Raw genomic sequence first — 21,521 nt, forward strand, 5'->3', positions numbered from 1 at the left:
TTAGCCGATCTCAGATGCTAGTCTTTATTGGGAGGATGCCAGTTAGTACAGAATATACAGAAGCCTGGGGGGGGGGGGTAGAGGGAGGGGGCGGGTGGCGTGGGCAGGGATGGGGATGCTGCAGAACACTTCCACGTCATGCTCCAGTGGATGCTGTGTGTGATATACGCACTGGGAGTATGTGTCTCTTCCTCACATTGCATGTTAGTCCCCAGTGGAGTTGAAGGGTTGGCGCTCGCTTTTTAATGCCTGGGTCTCATTGTCACATCGTAGGTCACAGCAACAGAAGTCATACCAGCAAGCAAACCGATAAATGCATGGTTCACAAGTCCAAAGCCGAGAGGGTGTTTCCAAGGACGGGGAGTGCCTGATTTTATTGCCTCCCACAGATTTATTCCAGAGAATCCAGGAATAAAATGGGAAACATTGTGTGGCTGGCTGTGCTAGGATATAAGTTGCCTGAACAGATGGCTGTGGGGGTAGGGACAAGAATAATGAAAAAAAAAATCGGTTTTTCCCTCTGCAATGCAGCACAAGGGTGACATGGTAGGACAGTCTGAGCGAGAGTAACTTCCTGGTCCTGTCCTTCACCAGCTACAAGCAGGTGACAGAGGCAGGGTATGTGTCCCTGTAAAGGCAAAGCAATGCAAAACCGCTTTTAAAAGGTGACAGGCACAAACCCTGCATTTATTCAGTCTTCAGAGTAATCTGATAGATCTGCTGTGCCACTTTTCAGCAACATGACCTTTTCAGGCATTGAATCATGCGTGAGTCTCAATTTACGCACTGTAAGACAGGATTTCTAATACCTACCTTACAGGATTTGGGCTCACATTCAATAGATAATTTATGTAAATCCCAGTGCTTAGCCAGTATTCCATATTAATGAGCGAGTGAGCAGATGTGTGAATTACCTAGCCTGGTGCCTGCCACCTAATAGCTGCTCACTAAAGATGTCTTCTGTTGTGGTGTTGGTTTTGAAGCCATTCGGGAAGATCAGTAATGGCTTTAGCCTTGTAAACTGAGGCTGGGGATCCTAAGGCAAGTCTGCCTATAGATGGTTCAAGGCTGGGGAGATGGTAAAGTGCCTGCCGTGCAAGCAAACATGTAGACCTGAGTTCAGATCCCCAACACCCACTCTAGCATCTCAGAGGCAGGCAGCCCCAAGTTTATATATACTCAGTGCTGACACAACTGTTTTCCACAAGCATTTTTTTTTAACCTGGTATCTGCTGGTTCACAGGATATAGACTGTGTAGATGAGCCCGGCTGTATTTGTTTATCTTCTGTTTTTTGTTTGTTTGTTTAAGTAAAGTTTACATACAGTGGAATGAGTGATATTTAAATATACCAGTCATGTGGTGATGGTACACGCCTTTAATCCCAGCACTCAGAGAGAGACAGAAGCAATTGGATCTCTGTGAGTCTGAGGGGCCAGCCTAGTCTACAGAGCAAGTTCAGGACAGCCATGGTTACACAGAGAAACCCATCTCAAACAAACAAACAAAACAAGACAAACGTCCTATTTGGAGCTCAGAGAATGGCAAAGCTGATGAAACGCTTGTCTCCCAAGTGTGAAGCCCTGACGCTGATCCTCAGGACCCAGGCAGAAATGCTGGGTACCCTTGTAGTCCTAACGCTGGGAAAGTAGGGGCCAAAAGGTCCCTGGGTCTTGCTAGGCAGCTGCTGTAGCCTAGAGCCGAGGAGAGACCCTGTCTCAAAAGAAGCAGACAGCGGTGTTCTTGAAGGCGACATCCTAGCTGGTGTTTAGGCTCCCCCCAAATCCCATGTTGACTCACTTATTGGCCTCATGTTGTTAAGTGAATGAGAATATAATTGTATAAATACTGCTTTGGTGTATCCTTTCACCTGCTAATAGACATCTGGGTTGTTTCAAGTTTTCTTGGTACATAAAACTGGTATGAAACGCTCTTCTGCAAAACTCTCTTGGACGTGCATTTCTTACAACCTCGGTCAACATCTAGGGATGGAGTTATTGAGTTCCAAGGGAAAGACTTACTTTTTTTTTTAGTAAATAAGAAATATCTGAACTTTTCCCAAAGTAATTGTACAGCTGTACACTCTCCAGCAGCAATGGAGTTAGGTTGTGGCTTTCATAGCCGTGCCAGAATTTGGCTTTTCAGCCTTGAGGATTTTATTGTTAATGATGTGTCTGTGTCCAGGAATGTGTACTTGCATCCATGAGTCCTTAAAGGCCAGAGGCATCAAAGTCCCTGGAGCTGGAGTTGTAGGTAGTTGTGAGCCACCCATGGTGGGTGCCAAGAACAAAAGTCCAGTCCTCTGGAAGCGCGCCGTGCAGTCTTAGCTCTGAGCTATCTCGCCATTCCGAGATCTTCAGTCTCAAACATTGGGGTCTTTCTGGTCTATGATGGTAATTCATCATACACCTGGCTTGCGTTCTCCCTTATCGCTGATAATGCGGGGCAAACTTTCATGCATGGACATTCTGTGGGTGGCCACGGAGCCTTTGTCTCTGCAGTGCTAGGCTGTACCTGACGTCCTCGTGCGTGTGGCCAAGTGCCACCCATGTGCTTTCCTCCCCAGCCCAGCACCATTCCCACTGAGTCCCTCAGCCTCTAAGTTTTGCTTTATTGGACTCATTTGTGTTTTATAGATGCTGATCTTTTGTTTGGTAGAGGTTTGGAAAAACTCTCCCACAGCTGTGGCCCATGCACTTTAAATTTCATCTTTTATTAATTACAGTTATCTTGATTTATAGGCTATAAATTAGTATACTTCTGATGTAATATAAATTAGTTGGATGAAGCTAATTATATCCACAGCTACAGATTTTTAATATTTGCCATGAGCATTTCACATTTAGTCTCTTTTAGCATGTTCTGTTCATGTATGTTTGTTAATTTTGTGTTTGTGCAACTTATGTATTTGAACATGTTTCTCTATATGTGCACATATGTACATGTTCATATAGAGGCAAGAGTTAATGTCAAATGTTTTCATTTATCACCCGCAAACTTATTTTCTGACATAGGAGTCTCTAATGGAACCTGGAGATCACCAACTCAGCTGGATTGGTAGCCAGTGAACCCCAAGGACACCCCCCCTTATCACTGCTCCTCTGGAATTGTAGCGCGTTGTGCTTCTATGCCTGGCATTTTACATGAGTGCTGGGGATCTGGACTCACGCCCTCAGGCTTGTACGTTAAGCACTTCATTGACTGAGCTGTCTTGCTAGACTCTGTATATGTCTTTTTAAATCTTCCTTCCTTTCTTTCTTCCTTCCTATCTCTATTTCTTTCTCTCTTTTTCTGAGGTGCTGGGGATTGGATCCAAGGCCTTGATATCCATGCCAAGTAGTCTACTTGAGCTGTAGCCCCAGGCCCCATTGTTAGCAAACATAAATACATGATTCAGAATTATGCCCTGTATTCATGGGCTATACAACTGATTTTATAATAACAACAACAACAACAACAACAACAATAATAATAATAATAATGGAAAGTAAAGTAAGAAAGTGATCCCTCCTGTCTGACACATTAAACCCTCTCACTGTCTGGACTGACTTGCTCATTTCATTGCCAGCTTGGCTGGGTTTGCAATCACCCGGGAGAGTCGTCTTTGAGGGATTTCTGGAGAAGTTTAATGAGAAGGGAAGACCCACCCTGAATACAGGGAGCACAATCCCATGGGCTGGGAATCAGGACTGAATTACAGTGGGAGAAAAGAGAAAGCCGGATGAGCAACAGCGTCCGCACCACATGGCTTCCTTCCCGCACACGTGGGCTGACCAGCAGGAGTGTGGACTCCTGCGCCATGCCGTGCCTGCAGGAGGGTCGTTGTCTGCTCAAACCAGGAACCCAAACCCATCTTTCTTGGCTGCGGTCAAGCATTACCTCACGGCACAGAGGAAAGTAGCAGATACACTATCTTGCCTCTATACCCCACCCCACCCCACCCTGCATCTGCCCGTCACTGTAGTTCCTGTTAACTTTGTTGTAAATTCTGCATATGAAATGGTTATTGAAATCACTTATCCACTTCCTTAGATTATTAACTTTCTGTAGATTTGGGTTCCAATATACACTTTAAATATGTTCTTGAAAAGCAGAAACTTTAAATTCTGGTGCAACAATAATCATTCCATTTATTTATTTGCTTGCTTATTCAGTATGTGTGTGCACACTTGCTCACTACACCTGATGCAGTGGATATGTGGGGTCAGAGACCAATTGTGGGGATTCAGTTCTCTCTGTGTCTCTCTGTGTTTCTCTCCCTCTGTCTCTCTGTGTCTGTGTCTCTGTCTCTCTCTCTCTCTGTGTCTCTGTCTCTGTCTCTCTGTCTCTCTCTCTCTCTGTCTGTCTGTCTGTCTGTCTCTCTCTCTCTCTCTCTCTCTCTCTCTCTCTCTCTCTCTCTCTCTCTCCAACATGTGGGTCCCACCACTGAGTATTAAGCAATGCAACCAGAATGAAGCATTGACAACATAAAAACACTGACTTTGGGCTTAAAACAAACAGACAAAAAAAAAAAACCAACAACAACAAAAAATGAATTTAGAGTTTAGGACTTCAATTTTTTTAAAGATTTATTTTATGTGTATAACTGTTGTTTGTATGTATGTATGTACAACACTTGAGTGTAGTGCCCATGGAGGCCAGAAGAGGGTGTTGGGTCCTCAGGAACTGCAAGTAAGTGTTATGGTTGTTTTTGTATAACTGTATTTGCTTTTCTGTTTCTCTCTTAACCTGGCTATCATACAAATAATTGAGACTCCTTTATATTTGTTTAATAATAAGCTTCACAACACAACCTTGAGCAGTTTAAGGCTGTTTTTAACCCTCTATCTTTCCTGACTTCATCTTTGCCAAAATCCCCAAGTTGCTGTCTTTTTAGTTCTTTCGTTGCTCCAGCTGAATCTTCACCTCTCCTGAACCTCTGCCTGTGGCTGAACCCCTGACAAATCCCCTACTTCCTCTTCTAGCTCCTCCTCCGCTAGGTGGCAGGAAGTCCAGCCCTATTCTCTCCCCTCCTCATTGATTGGCTGTAAGCTGCTTTATTGGCATACAAAGGGACAATTGGGGAACAGAGTTTATACAACACTGAGGTAGGAAATTCTCAGAACAAGGCTTGCAACCAGACATGGGGGATACAGAAATCAGCATTTGAATTACACAATAGCCTTATGCCAACAAAGAAGTTTGTCAGCCATGATGTTCTGGAATGAACCTGGTCTTCTGCAGAAGCAGCAAGTGTTCTTCACTGCTGAAACTGACCTTCAGCTGCCACGTTCAGGACTTTAACAATTTAGAGCTGTTGATACAGTTATAGGCAAAATGGAAAGTGAGCAATTAACCCTCACACAGGTTGTAGATGCAAACAGATTCTGGCTCTGTCTTCCAACAGAGCCATTTTTTTTTTTTGACCCAGAAAATACAGGTAGTGACTAAGCTATGCTATGCTAGGCTATGACTCTGTAGAAGAAGGCTTTTGGAGCAGATGCAAGACTCCAGGCTCAAACCTCAATGTGGAAAAAAAACCCCTACACATATGTACAAAAAATAAATGAATGGAGTTGGGAGCAAGATGATAGAAGGGCAGTCTGATTCCACCGATCCCTACACATACGCCCAAGCTGAGCTGCTCAGTTGGCTTCACTTTTCAAGACCCGACTTCTAGAAATTTCCAGTTATTTATGGCATGGGAGCGCATCGGGTCATGTGCTTGTAGCATTTGTGCTTTATGAGAAAAACTTGGAGGCAAATTAAACAACTCATAGGAGACTGGTTCGAAGTACTGCACATTTGTGTGCAATGTTCATATAACCAGTTAAAAGTTATAGGAGAAAGAATGGAGAAATGGCAGAGCAGTTAGTAACACCTGTTGGTCTTGCAGAGGAACTGCACTCAAAAATCCCAGCACCAGATACCTCACATAAACCTTAAGCCCCTACCCAGATCTAGCCAATGGACAGAACACTCTCCACAGTAGAGTGGAGAGTGGGATATTACTTTCTCACATACTCTAGTGCCTCACCTTTGACCATGTCCCCTGGACGGGGAGACCTGATGGCAATCAGAGGAAGGACAGCAGGTTACCAAGAAGAGACTTGATACCCTATGATCATATAGAGGGGGAGGTAATCCCCCTCAGGAACAGTCATAGGGGAGGGAATAAGGGGAAATTGGGAGGGAGGGAAGAATGGGAGGATACAAGGGATGAGATAACCATTGAGATGTAACAAGAATAAATTAATAAAGGAGGAAAAAGAAAAAGAAAAAAAATCCCAGCACCAGTTCCAGGCTGTCACAATAGCCTCCAAGGGATCTGGCAGCCTCTTTTGGCCTCCACAGGCATACCCTTAGACAAACGTGCACACATACACACAAAAAAATGCTAATTTTATTTTATTATTATTTTGTTTTGTTTTCTGAGACAGGGTTTCTCTGTGTAGCTTTGGCTGTCCTGGACTTGCTTTGTAGACCAGGCTGGCCTCAAACTCACAGAGATCCCCCTGCCTCTGCCTCTCCAAGTGCTGGGATTACAGGTGTGTGCCACTGCTCCTGGCAATAAACCTAATTTTAAATAGATAAATAAATGCATGTTCAAGAAAGATTTTTTTTGTTTTTCTCAATCAGGCTTTCTCTCTGTATAGTCCTGGACATCCTAGAACTCACTCTGTAGACCAGGCTGGCCTCAAACTCACAGAGATATGCATGCCTCTGCCTCCCAAGTGCTGGGATTAAACGTGTGCACCACCATCACTGGCTTCACGAAAGATTATTGTAGAACTATTTGTATGATTATATTTTGGCAAATTAATTATGTTAATTAATTACATTTTTATGCAAAGAAGCTTCAAAACAAGGATTGAGAAAAATCTACACGCTGTTAATGGAGGCCGTTTCTGAATTCCCTTCCACTTGAAATTTTTATTTACCTGTGTCTCTTGAATGGCAATTTTCGTTCATTCGTTCATTTGTTTTCTTGCAATGAGAGCAATTACTATGAGACCTACTGTCTGAATAAAATTTTAAACCATGGTGTTATTGATTGCTCCGCTGGTCATAGGCAAATGTAATTCTACTTTTTGGTTCCTTGACGTTCGTTGTGGTGACTCATGCAGCATTCTTTCATGTAATGTAGGTTCATCCATATGGTTTCTGTGTCTAGGTATATGTATGAGCACATTCATTCAAAGAAACCACAAGGCAACCTCCAGCATTGGCCCTCACCTTCTGCCTCATTTGAGATGACCTCTGTTGAGGTCGCCACTATATACTCCAGAATAGCTGGCTTGTGACCACCCAGGGATTCTGTTTCCACCTCCCATCTCTCTTAGGAGCATTGTGATTATAGACATGAGCTTCTATATCCAACTTTACATGGGTCCTAGGGATTTGAACTCAGGTCCTCGTGCTTGTGCAGCAGACCCTTTACTCATGGAGCCATCTCCCCAGCCCTCCAGGGATTTCTTTTCTGAATATATCCACTTATTGAAATTCTTAGAACAAATATATATTGAAGACAAGAATGCTTTTGAAAACTTACTTTAAAAAGAAAAGCTTGCATAGCCCTGTTTTCCAGGATTATTGGTACTTTTAGCTGCCACTCTTCAAATGAGATTTCTTGAGCCTTATCAGACCTGCAGAGTCATCTGAAACTCACCTGATGCCTCACATTGGGCACTGGTTTCATGGCCTCTCTAGTGGGACTCAGTGCTTCACGTAGAGCTTTCATATTTGCTGCTAATACTCACAAACACTTAAAAAGACCAACACAACTACTTCTTGATAAACATAATGTTTTAAAAAGCCACTGTTATGGGGCTGGAGAGAAAGCTCAGCAGATAAGAGCACATACTATCTTTCAAAGCTCCTGAGTTTTGTTCCTAGTGCCATGTCAGATAGCTCATACCTGTAACTCTTAACTCCAAGGGCATCTGATGCCCTCTTCTGGCTTCTTCCAGTATTGCACTCTCATGCATATACAGTCTCAGACACACACACACACACACACACACACACACACACACACACACACACGCACACAAACATACACAATTAAACAAAAATAAGTCTTTAAAAAGCCATAATCATTGTGAAAAAACGTGCACGAAGGCTTTGGTAAACAGTAGAATCTGGTAAACGCAGATTATTATTTTAATTATTTTACCTTATAATTGAGTAGTCACAGAGTCTTAAGTCTTAAAAAAATGAGTTGGCTGAAAAATTATCCTTACAAATTAATGACATCTTGGCTGTGATTCCAGCTGCTTTCAACCTAGTTTAGTGGGTATCCACACCAACAGAGTCTCACATTTCAGTCTGTACTGAAGTGATCCTCCTGTTTGTAAGCGCCACTCCTCTTGTTGGTAGACTATAGACTTTGGCCCAAATCCTATTAGACAGTGGTACCATCCAACCATACCAAACTGAACCACAGACATCAACATGTATAGTTTATTCTCACTGGCTTGATTGTCCCAACGGCTTTCTGTGCAGTAAGTGGACAATAAAATGTCCCCTGAGGTAGAAGCCTGTCTACATGTGAGTACTGATGCATTCGGGAACTCACATCAGATGGGAGTGTGACTTTGGGACCCTCTGCCAGATCATGTTTAAAGTGGAAGAACATGTGATAAAATTGTAACCTGAGCAGAATCGCCTTCTAATCTTAAATTTGTATGGATGGATTTTTTTTTTTTTTGCCATGGAACAGCACATAGGGCATGATGGTTTGGTGTGCAGAGCTGAAGTGAGCTTTCCTGAGGTAGGTTGAGCACACCTACGCCCCTAGGAACTCCTGCCTGCAGCTCCATGGTGCATGTCAACACCTGCTCATTAGGAACGAGACCAAGACTCCCAAGCGCTCTCAGATGGCCCTGCGTCTGTGCCTCTGCCAATCTGCACCAGGGTTTAATATCCACCATGAGAGGAAACCCTGTCCTTTCCTCGGCTAATCCACAAAACCATCTGGCCCTTTGCTTCCTCTGAGTGAGTCTAGTGCATATGTAGAAGGCGACTGGGCGGGGCTAAGGGAGCCGACCTCGCTACACACTTCTCAAGGGGCAATGCCCTGGCATTGGGAGTGGTTTGACAGAATTTGACTTGGAACATAAGCTTAGGTTTCGTCTTTCCGTAGTTTCGTCTTTAGTTGCCATATACTTGAGTGGAGCTTGCCCTGTTGGGGAAATGTGGGAAGTGGGCACGCCTCCAACTTTAGTTCCTTTAATAAAATCGTGCTCCAAAGGAGCATAATTGTGATTTTTAAAAGAATTTTTTTCTTTAATTTTCTAGTAGGTTTTATACAGTAACACATGGGAAAGAATTTTCTGAGTATTTATTGACTTGCTCCACAAAGTAATTGAAATAACTTAGTAAGGCATGTACAGGATACCATATCAATCCAGTCGCCCCAGGCCTTTGTTGAACTTGAGTGTCTTTAATACACACATGAATTATTCTTCTTAGGCAAAGGTAATGCTTAATACAAACCCTTTTGGTAAAGAAGTGATAGCAGTTTTATCTATGTGTATATTACTCCTATTCAAATCCATAGGATAGATTCTGCATGTCAAGCCCATATATCCACACGTGTGTATGCTCACACATCTGCATACGTGTCATGTGCCTTGTGTAGAAATACTACAAACACCAGGTTGTACTTTAATGTCCCTTCTTTCTTTCCCAGTTTGTCAGTAATTGTGTGGAGTCTGAGAACTCAGCAAGCCACGGGCCCTGAGCCAACTTTAGCTTTGTTTCTGAACACAGTCTGAACATGAAGAATAATACTTACATTTATCAATGGCAAAGAACGGACCACACGAGAATACTAATGACACATGAAACTTAAATTTGTGTCCATGGGATTTTTATTGGGTCAGAGTGACACCTATCACTTATTTTCTCTGTCTATATTGACATCAACAGTGGAGTCCTGCAGGGCTCCAAGTCTACCTGGCCATGAGAGACGAGAACTTTACTGCCTGGTCCTTTGTAAACATGTTTGCTGACCTTTTAAAAAGAGCCTAACATTAAATGCTACAAAAATCTGCCTGAACCAAACAAGAGCCTCTCATGGTTGAAAAGAAGTGGGTCCTTTCACTTGACCCCCTCCAATAGAAATTAGGAAAGAGAAAAATCCATCCCAAACGCTATCTTTTATAAAGCAAGCATGATGGTACATGCCTGTAATCCCAGCACTTGAGAGGTAGGGACAGGAGGATCAGGAGTTCAAAGTTAGCCCCAGCTAAATAGCAAGTGCCTTGGGCTACATGAAATTCTTTCTCAATAAAATGTCTCCAATAATTTTCTTCATAACTTTTTTCCTCCCGGACCATATAACCTAATGTCTGACATCAAGATATTTTGAGTATTCAAACTTTAGGAATTTGCAGTTCTGTCCTGACATGCTGTCACAGAAAGGCAAGTTAAAAAAAAATAATAATAAAGCTATAAATTTGTAGAGCATGTCATATGAATCTTTAAGATTTATTTTTATTATTTTTTAATTATGTGTGTGTGTGCATGTATGGGGTGGGAGGGGGTGCCAATGGAGTCCAAAAAAAAAAAAAAAAAAAAGAATATCAGATCCTCTGGATCTGAAGTTACAAGTGGTTGTGAGCTGTCATGTGGGTGCTGGGAGCTGAACTCTGGTCCTCTGCAAGAGCTGTGAGTATCCTTAACCACTGAGACATGTCCAGCCTCCATCATGTGGGTCTTAGTTGGTTCACCATGTGCCTTCTGTAGTAACATGGCATAGAAAGCCTACTGAGATGACTGACCATTTCATGGGGTGCACAGGAGCCTGGGCTATCCCAAGTGTGCTTGGGACCCAAGTGACCATCCATGTCAGCGTCAGTTGGTACTTCTCTCTACAGTGTTTGCTTTCTATGACATTCATGGTTTATAGACATCAGCTACTGAGGCATGCTGGTAAGATAGGAAAGACACAAGTTTACACTTCTTAGGAGAGGCATGAATTTAAACTTCTTAGAAAGACAAAGCTATGAACTCTGCAAATGGTGCTTCCTATGGCCCTGAGTGTTATAGCTCACAATGGAAAGATTTGTTTGCTTGTTGAGAGATTACGTAGCTGGGGTTGGCTTTGAACTCCTGATCCTTTGGCCTCCACCTCCTGAGGATTGGGATGCCAGGTAAATGCCATCACGTTTAGTTAATGGGGTTCTGGGTATCAAACCTAGGATGTTGTGCATGCTAGGCAAGCACTCCATCAACTGAACTACATCCCCAACCCCAGCATTTTTATAAGACAAAAATCCACACATCCCACATTTTGATAAAGACTTGTGCCTGGGTTTTAGTGTGACATTTGACTGACTGCCTTAATATGATCTGGCACAGTGTTTCTCCCTCTTGCTGTTACCCACCACTATACATATGGCCTTGTCAATCAACTGAGTCAATATTTTATTGTCTAGAAGCAGAACCCCTTTCTTACAGCGTGTCACCCTCTCTCCTAGGGTAGGAAATGATCCCTGTTGGTTTTGGTTCAATACAAGATTTCCCTACTTTGTCCAAGCTGGCCTATAAACTGACCACCTTCGTGCTGCCTCTGCCTCCCCAGTGCTGAGCTTCAAGACATATGTCAATACCTCTGGCAGGCCACCAGCTTTCTGACACTTTGGCTGTGTCACATCACACCTTTGCTGTCAGTTACTCCTTCAAATGATTCCTTTCAATGTCAGTTTACCTTGCCCGCATCCTTAATCAGAAAACAACAGGGAAAGGACACATGAATTTTCAATTTTTCTCCCAATTACGTTTCCTCATCACAAAGTGCATGATGGGAGAGAGGCTTTGCTGTACCTTCCATTTAACAGCTAGGAAGGCCGGAAGTGAGGTGCACAGAGGGCTCCCTCACATCTCATAGTCATTAGGAACAAAGTGGGGAGGCTTGCTGTTTTGGGCAAATGCATGACCTTTCCTTTGAGCCATCTTAGATTTACTGTTTAAACATTAAGGGGCCAAGAGCTTGGTGGGGGAAATTTTTTTTTTTTAAATCCAGACTGTGTCACATTTGGCTCAAACACACAGGAAATGCATTGCATGACTTGATGGTTCTACTCCATTAATGTCCCTGAAATTGTCACTGAATGGTCAGGGAATGGGAGTGACATCAGGCTTTAATTGTTCAGGTGGGTTAGCAGGCAAGAGATGGAAAAGCACATTTGATGTCCATCTTCTGTAGTTGCAACAGGAACAAGCACATGACCTGAAAAGCCATCAAATGACTATCAAATAATTTTCTCAGTGGGATGATTTTCTGGTGAATTACCACCAGAATTGGGTAGGATGCCTTGGTAAATTGGCCCTTGCCAATGTGGCTTATTTCTCTTGGGAATCTAAAGAAGGCAAGAACTGTTCTTCTCTGCCCAGGCACTTTTCAGTTCAGTATTTCTTCAGGACATTTTTCACTATCTGAAATTGTCTCATCAATTACTTGTTTATGGCCACCACCCTGTACTTTCAGGACTGGAATGTTCTGAGAATGGATTTTTGTCTATCTTCTTTACCATTATAGCACCCACATGAAGAGCATACACCGTGTGTTCCCTGTCACCTGGTTAGCACACAAGCATTTGCCTACATTGACTGGGATATGAAGGGTTAACTCATAGCCTTGTGAGTGGGGAAAAGCCTGCATCCCTGACCTAGACAGTAGTGTTGTGGATCTGCCCTGCCTACCCTTCCTCTGCTTCCACAGCATCTCCCATGCGCTGCCTTTCAAAATCCCTGTTTATTTCTCTCCTCTTTCTCTCCCACCAACACTTAAGAGGAGGCACCAAGTCTCATTCGTGTACATGACCCATGGACGAAACACAGGGCCAGCACAGAGGGTGACTGGGAAAGTACGCCACCAGTGTGTGAGTAGTGCATAGTTGCTACTTTTAGCAGAATGCCTAGAAGCCATTACATGAGGTTGACTCAAGACCTTAATGGCATGTGCCATTGTGGTCTCTGTTATTCCTCAAGGTACGCTGGAACTTCCAGCCATCACAGATCTGATGTAACCAGTTAACCGGTCCATTCTCCAGAAACAGAAGCCTTTTCTTTCTGTGTGTTCACACTTACAGAGTCAGCAAATGCCAGAGATATGGGCCAATTACTATCTATCTATCTATCTATCTATCTATCTATCTATTATCTATCTATTGTCTATGTATCTATATATCTATCTATGTATCTATCTATCTAGTATGTATGTATGTATGTATCTATCTATCTATTATCTATCTATTGTCTATGTATCTATATATCTATGTATCTATCTATCTAGTATGTATGTATGTATGTATGTATGTATCTATCTATCTATCTATCTATCTATCTATCTATTTATGTTTTAGGACAGGGCCTTGCAGTGTAGCCCAGGCTAGCACCATACTCATGATCCTCCTCCCTCTACTTTCTAAGTGCCGGGAGTTCATCTTATAGAGTGAGCACATGGTCCCTTCTTGAGAGAGTGTGTAATGGCAGCTGAGTGTCCTTTGATGTGCACTTAGTGTAGTTTCTACTTGGAAGAGAGGACAGTTTCTGGCTAATCGGGTCCTCTCTCTGTAGATAGAAAGGAACTGCTTATGTAAACTACTTTTGTCTGGTAGAAATAGAATACCGCACACAAGTAACTTCTTGCTGGTGCATTTTTATTATTTATTTATTTATCTTTGGTTTTTTTCTAGACAGGGTTTCCCTGTGTAGCCTTGGCTGTCCTGGACTCACTTTGTAGACAAGGCTGGCCTTGAACTCACAGCAACCCACCTGTTTCTGCCTCCCAAGCACTGGGATTAAAGGTGTGCGCCATCCCTGCCCGGCTTCCTGATGCGTTTTTAAAGGGTGAAATTATACTTGGCTTAATGGGATTGATTCAAAGTATGAAGAAGGTAACATAAATCAGTGGGGGAATTATTTTGATGATTTATATTTTATTAGGCTTTAGTCTTAAAATGCGGATCTGTACTTTATTTCACAAAATGCAAGAAGAGTTGATTGACGTATGAAAAGTTGTCACAAATACGCTTAGATGCACTCGGGTATCTGAATTGAATGTGGCTCATAAATTTGAACTTTTTAGTTAAGTTAAAAGTTGTCTTCTCCAGTTTGCACACTAGTCATATTTCAGGTCCAACAGCCTCCTATGACTACAGACAGCTGCTGATGAGCACAGGGTAAAATGTCTGCTAAAATCAACCAGCCCTAGATAGCTTCCTTTCTTCAAAACACCCAGTGACTCCTGCCACCTAAATGCACAGCATTCAGGAGTAGTGAGAGGGTGTCTTTGAAGTCATCTGGTCCGCTTCCTCCTCCCGTGGGAACCCAGAGAAGAAAAGGCTGTCAGATTGGTTTTGTTTGCACAGCACCCCTCTCGCCCGCTGTGCATTCATTGCTCTGCCTGGCACTACCAGTGTCCTCTTTCAAGTGGGCTGTGGCTGCAGTGCCTTCCTCCTGCCATAAGATTCCCCATCTCCGTGCTGGCCTGTGTGGCTGTGATGGGAAAACTATGGGGAAGCCGTCCCCGTGAGCCCATCCCCATCTGCCTGTGTGAGGTCACTGGAGCAGCTGGCGTGCTTGGGACAGCTGGCTCTCTCTCTCTCTCTCTCCAGTGCTGAGGTCAAGCCCAGTTGAATGGGCTGTCTTCTCAAGGGAAGGAGGGTAGAACTGGGGCTAAGACAGATGGTACCAAGGCCAGTGCTCGTGGACCACAGGTGACACTCCCCAGGAGGAACGCAGCCCCAGAGTCCTTCAGGGATACTCAGCCATGCCTCCCATCCCCTTTTCAAGCACACAGCATGTTTCGTCTGAGAATGAAGACCGAGCGTGGTGACTGAGTTCAGAATTTGCCAGGGTGCTTCTTCGCTGCTTGCTTGCTCGCTCGCTTGTTTCTCCACATGATTCAGATGTGGAACCCAGAGCTTGCTCAAGGCCCTTTGTTACTGCCTCTTTCTAGGATGCTGAAATTAGCAAAATACAAATAGGTCCATTTTTTCTTTGTGAGGGAACAACATTTGACTCTGCTGTGGTGAGCCTGCACTACTTCCGAGACGGAAGTGGATGCAGCAGGAAGTAGTGTTCATGCCATCAGAGCAGGCACTTCACCATTGACAACCTGACGTCAAGCTCAGAGAACACGACTTCCTAGCAGTACTATAGCCAGTTTTTTAACTTGGTCTCCTACTTGTCCTATTACTCTTGAGTATAGAGTAATATATATAACAGTGCATAGAGTCTATACACCGCCCAGCTTCCGTACCTCCGTTCTGTGATTTCTCCTTAAAGGGTAGATCTGGGAGGAATTGGGGAAGTGGTTACGATCATAATACAGTGTATGAAATTCTCAAGGAAATAATTTTAAAAATGGGGGGGAGTGGGCGGGGAGGGAGATCCACAGCTATTCCAACCTCAGCCACTCGAGTGCCCGCGTCATCGCCATAGAAATGACATACATCGTCGTCTATCTGTCAACTCAGACTCAACAATGCAGAGACGCGATGTGGAATGAATGACAACCGAGAGCAGACAGGTTATCAATTGGATGAACTGGTACAATAACCAAAGCTTGCCTTGAGATAATGAGGAAGGTATACCAGAATGGAAGAAGGGGAAGCCCTTGGCCGTGATATCGCAAGTCTGCAAATTCTTGTATGAATTGCGTTGGCCTATTTTTGTTTTGAGTCCTAGTTGAGTATTATTTAAGGAATAACTCTTATTCCATTTACCAATACAGAAAGCAATTGTTATTTTTTTTTTAATTTAGTAGTAGTTTTCATGCTCTAATGCTGCACACATAGGGATTATTCTGAATGAAATTAGTTTACCCTGGTAAAGAAATCAAGAATTACTATTTGAAAAGCAGTCACTTTCTGACCACAGTTGTGGTGACAGGTGACACACAGGGAAAGACCAGGACTCTTGGTTGCAGCATGCTTGCTTTTGTGGGAAGCACATCAAATCTGACTTCCTGAGGAAGCTGGAAGGAAGATGATCTCCCCCTCCTCTCTGAATTCAGCCACGTATCTAGAGCCTCACACTCACACCTGCCTCTCCCATTGGACTTACTAAAGAAAATCCCTCACTGGTTAGTAGAAGTTCGAACATTCACTCTTTTCCTCTATTTTGAGAGGATGGATTAGGAATTCTTGTAGTTAAGACTTTCACAAAATAAGGACAAGTTCCTTTTCTTTGAGAGAAGTCCCTAAGAATTGGGAGACTACACTTTCAATAATAGCTATGGCGTTCTTGGTGTCATGACCCTGTCTGTTAGGATCAGGACTAGAAAGGTTACTCTTGATGTCAATGGCCACTGAGCTGTCTTTAAGATGCTCCATCTTTCTCTGTAGTTCTGCATCAGCAACACATTCTTGTTGCTGTGGGCGACCCACCACACCCTCCAGGTGTATATCCTCTGTGCCAACCAGACCATGTCCATTCTAACCTCAGTTGGGGCAGGATGGCTCCATGAAGCTTTAGTCAAGGAACAAAAGGAGACTGGTTCGTTAGTAAATGTAGGATCTGTAGCGAGGCCTTCCTAGATAGAGTAACTGCTTAGGGTTCAGGGCTGTAAGCAGAGGATAAAACCACACATTTCTTCTAAGAATGAAACTCCAATAGGCTACACCTTAGATTTTATTTTTGAGGTGTTCCTGACTTACTAATAGAAGGAAGTGGCCAGTGGATAGAGTTTTCCCTCATTACTTTGTCAAGAAGTCGCTCTACATCCTCAGCTTATAGGCGTTTTGGAAACTCAAAGAATCCTCCTGGAGGGGAGTACCTGTGGCTTGTCTTCTTCTTATTACCAGTGGAGAGCAATGAAAATGCTTTGCTTTGCCAGCCTCCCTTGGAAAAGCTACCTTGGTCAAGGGTACTTATAAGTATGCTACATTTGAAGGTATCATTAGTGTATATACATGGATGAAAAAAAGATCCCGAAGCCAGTGGGAAAGTAGCCAGTTTTGTAGCTGGCTGCCCTCTTTAGCTGGCTGGAACTGCGTGGATATTCCTCAAAAGTGTAGGACTTACTTAGAGAGATGCCACACAAAATTGTCACGCATTTCTCCTTTCCTCTGTCCCACTTACGTTTTGTGGAGGGAACAAGCCTGGTGGGAAAACATAACGCCACTTATTTCCTACCAACCCAATTAGGGCTTGTGTGCTTTCGAATTTGAGTTAGATTTTACTTTGTATCTTCACGGCCTTTGGCTGCTTCTTGTTAGATAAGACAGTCGAATAGGCAATATAGAAGCATGTGTGTGTGTGTGTCTGTCTGTCTGTCTGTCTGTCTGTCTGTCTGTCTGTGTGAATGTACACATGTGTTGGTATGCATCTGTGTGTGTATGTGTGTGAATGTGTGCATGTGTGCACCTGGGGAGCCACACGACAACCTCATTTGTTATTTCTTAGGCACCACCACCTCCCTTTTATTTTTTGAGGCACTGTCTCTCAATGACCTGGACCTGACCAAGTACACTAAGCTGGCTGGCCAGAGAGACCCCGGGATTTGCTGTCTCTGCCTCCCCAACACTGGGATCACAAATGCAAACCTTTCTGCTTTGTTTTTAAATGTGGGTTCTGGAACCCATAGCCAGGTTTTTTATGGTATGTCATTTCCCCACACCTAAAATACTTTTCTTGTGAAGCTATTTTTGTGGAAAGCAAGCCTGTGTGAGTGTGGATGAGTACATGTAGTAGGCCCTTGTTAACTGTGTGACCAGGGTGCCTTTCACTTGGTCCCAGTGACATGTGCCATCTACTTACAATAAGAATGAACATGCTGTGGGCCCTGCATCTTTTACATCTTTGTCACTGCCTGCCAGGGTCTAGAGGACCTTAACGGATGAGAGGGACCAGTATCTACAGCACGGTGTTTGTGGAAGCTGCTCCTAAGAGTTCAGCTTATCGCTCTAGACGTACACCAGGTGATAAACAGCTGTAGAACCCAACAATCCAATCCCCCCAATGCCCTGGGCTTTGTGATCCATCCCTCATGCAGCTCAGAGTTCCCTCCGCAAAGCCCAGTGTGTGTCCTCCTTCCAAGTTAGGGACTGCTGTGCTCAGACCACACTCTGGAGCCTCTCTTTTGATTCTCCTCATTTAAAAAAATTATTTTTTATTTTTTATTTTTTATTTTCTTGGTGACATTGAGACGTCTTAACTTGAGCCCACAGGCTTTGGGCCCAGTCTAGCATTTCAGGTGCTTCTTGCTAAATCTGTCAATGTCAGAGTTGGTGTGTGTGTGTGTGTGTGTGTGTGTGTGTGTGTGTGTGTGTGATTCCTTCCTTAGGAGATCTCTTCCAGTACATGCTCCTGGAAGACACCGGCATCTCTGAGCCATGCTGCTGCTCCTCTTCACATAATGAATATTCAGAGGCTGCAGTCACCGAGGAGGACTCAGGTGGTACAAATAGTAACGTGATTACAGTGAATGCTAGCATGAAAGCCACTCTGAAACACTGATGGCAGCCCCGCTGCCTTGTCCCCTGCCCCTCATACCACATGAGAGGAGAGTCCTGGGGAACCTCTGAATTGGGCATCTGTCCCTCACAACAGTGGCCTCACGCCTTTCTGGATAATGTGTTGTCATGAGCATGTTGTTTTAAAAAGACAACAGACCCTTCTGTAGTCCTCGCCACAGAACGCATCAGGACTAACTGGGTATAAAGGATGCCCTGTCAAGACCAGCAATGCATGCATTGTTTGCCTGAAAATGCAGTCAACATCTCCCAGGGAAAAATGTGGCTGATTTATTTTATATATTTTGCCACCCTCAGCAGTTGAACTCAAGCTGCTTGGTTCTCTGACGGGTTAATTTTCACTCGGGTGCGGATCTAGGCTGATGGATAAATTGCAGCCCTTTCTCTTTTTGTGGGGGATTCTGGAGTCGTTCTTTCAGGATTAGTGCTGGCTTTCGGCTGCCTGCCGCATGTGTGGTGTCTCCGGATCCTGCCTCTTCGCAAGAGCCACCCTTTGCAGCGTTCCCCCTTCGGAGGAATCACTTAGACACTTCCAGCTGGTGGCAGGGGATGCGGCCATAACGCTGCTCCTCCGGTCCCAGCTGCCTCCACTACAGCCTCTATATCAGGATGGCTGCCCTCTCCGGGAGAGGGGAAGGCACGGCAAGGTGTAGGATGAAATCCGGCCCCTGCTGTGGTGGGTTTTGAAAGCTGCAGTTTCCCCCGGCATCTCTGCCTCTCTGCTTCTTGGATGCTTCCCTGCCTTTCAGCCCAGGCTCCTCTCCTGAGAGGGCTATGCTGCTCTACGTCTGATTAGAGGTACCCAAGGAGATCACCTTTTCCGAGAAAGCTCTGCGCGCTTGACAGGGTCTTTTTCAATGCATTATGGCTCATGCCGCCTCCCAGTTAAAGAAAAACAGGGATTTAGAAATCAATGCTGAAGAAGAGACCGAGAAAAAAAGGAAACACCGCAAACGGTCCCGGGATCGCAAGAAAAAGGTAGCTATGTGTGCCGGGGCCTCACATCTTTGTGTATGAAATCTCCTCGGATGTCTTTGACAAGCATGGAGGACTGTTTTCACGTGCAGCATAGAGTTGTAAATTGGAAGTAGAGATGGGGGGCTGCGGGTAAAGCCTGGTGACAGGCTGGGTTTGGGACAGGGAACGCTTTCTCCTTGGGGGTGATTGCAGGGCTCTGCGGAAGGTGTGCCTCACTTTACTGAGGCACCGGCATGTTTGCACAGCACACAAGGGTGTTGCTAAGGAGTTAAAGTTACTTTCTTTGCAGCTGGGTCAAGGTTAAATAGACTGCAGGTGACTTGGGCTTGCGGGAGAGCCCGGAGAACCGGCCTTTGTACTTCGTAGAGGGTCCGTTGTGCGGAAAAGCCGCTTTGTGTTGGAAGTGTGTCACATGTGTGCATGTCTTGGGCAGCTTTGTGACCTCAAGCTGGCTCCCTGCTCTGCCTTCTTGCTGCCCTTGGGCCTCTCATCTTTAGGTGGCTTTTTTTCTTTTCCCAGCTGGGGTTCTGCAGTGGAAATCAGCTCCTAGGAATAACTTTGTGTGTGTGTGTGTGTGTGTGTGTGTGTGTGTGTGTGTGTGTGTGTGTGTGTTAAACCTGTGCTGAAACCACCGCAGAGGTTTGCTTCTTACCTGCTGGGTGAGAGTGGTCCTAAATGCAGGAATTCCTGTGACATGGGGGTGGAAGAGAGAGCCCTGCAGCCTTCAACACTGATGGCCTGAGATCATAACCCTGATGGGGCACTGTGTACCCCTGTTCTGGTGTCCAGGACTGGGAGGAGACACAGGAGAGAGAGAGTCTAGGCCAGTGGTATTTCATTGCAGCTATAGAGTTCTCACTATTTGATAGCTTTGCCCTTTAATATGACTCCTGGGGACTGGCCGCCCTGTGATGCTCCAAAGGACTTTCCCTGCATGGCAATTAATAAAATTTGACTAAAATCCCAGTGATCTGGATATGGAAGCCAGTCATAAAGCATTTTGATGTGCCTTTGTGTGAATACCCCAAGGGGAAAAGGCTCTTCAAATACTTCTCAGCCTTGATCTGTCTGCTTTGCAAATGACATGCAAATGCCATCCATTGAATCTAAGAGAGACGTGGTAATCTGGGGGGTACCTTCCCAGGTGCCTTCAGGGTTAGGCTCCACAGGAGTAGGCCCTCTGCCTACTGCGACAAATCAGCCCGAAGGAGAAAGAGTTGGGAGGGCTGGGGTGGTTTTGCGGCAAGATGTTGCATGTGTACGCTTTCCCTTTGGGTGTTCCTGTAAATAAACTCCTTGGATCTATTTTCATAAAAGTTCAAAGTTAGGGTAAGGAATTCTGCGGTGGCTGTTTTTCAAAACCTTGTATAGCAGAGTAAAGAAGGGAGCATGGTTTGCTAGGCTCTGGTCCTTGTTTTATTATATGAGGTTAGGCTAGGAGAAGGTCACTATGGATGGCCTCTTGCCAAATATCTCTGCCTCCATTCCCTAATGCTAAACCGGCTTCCATGACACGAGGGTACAGGGACACACACACACATATATATATATATTTGGCACAGATTCAGTGTCATCCTGAAGGTTGATGGCAGGACCTGTATAGCAACAATGACTGACCTGGGCCCCTGTTTGGCTAGGAAGCCACGTGAGAAGGGGATAAGGTGGAGTTGCTTCAGGACTCACTGGGCTGCAGCATAAGCTCTGTTAGAAGTGCGACGATCCGCCTGATGTAAATCTCTTAGCAACCGGAGGGCCACATAGCACAGCGTCAATGTCGCCATTGTGGACAGACCAACTGATATAGACACATTGTTCTCAGGCCTCTCAAAGAGGAGGAGCTGCAGAGAGTGGCTCGGGAATGACACTGTCCCAGCATCACAGATGTGTTATGACCTGAAGGGCAACGTGCTGTGGAAGATAGTCCCTGTGGTCTGATTTTTTTTTTTTTCATGAACGGCCCTTAGTGTATGGAGTTAAGGTTCAGCTACTTTGAAAGCGTACTCCCTGCCCACTTTACATCCAAATGTAACTCTCATCCCCTCAATTGTTTGGCTTTGAGCCTCTCCTGATCCTT

The 21,521-nt window shown here is 44.5% G+C and overlaps 1 protein-coding gene across 15 annotated transcripts in view; it reads left to right on the forward strand.

Moving 5' to 3' along the window:
- Window positions 1–21,521, forward strand: part of ANK3 (ankyrin 3) — a 590,040-nt gene that overhangs the window by 265,424 nt on the left and 303,095 nt on the right. For 3 of the 15 annotated variants that reach the window (XM_084753968.1, XM_084753966.1, XM_084753967.1), the window contains exon 1: window positions 18,757–19,447. The exons of 8 other annotated variants lie outside the window; for them this stretch is intronic. In XM_084753968.1, coding sequence (XP_084610094.1) covers window positions 19,334–19,447 — 114 coding nt within the window. In that variant the 5' untranslated portion in view covers window positions 18,757–19,333. Of the gene's footprint in view, window positions 1–18,755; window positions 19,448–21,521 lie in introns of those variants that run through there. 4 more of the 15 variants (XM_084753970.1, XM_084753971.1, XM_084753965.1 and 1 more) reach the window with 3 other exon arrangements.

Source organism: Acomys minous (assembly GCF_964271855.1).
Source record: "Acomys minous genome assembly, chromosome: 13".
Classification (NCBI taxonomy): domain Eukaryota; kingdom Metazoa; phylum Chordata; class Mammalia; order Rodentia; family Muridae; genus Acomys; species Acomys minous.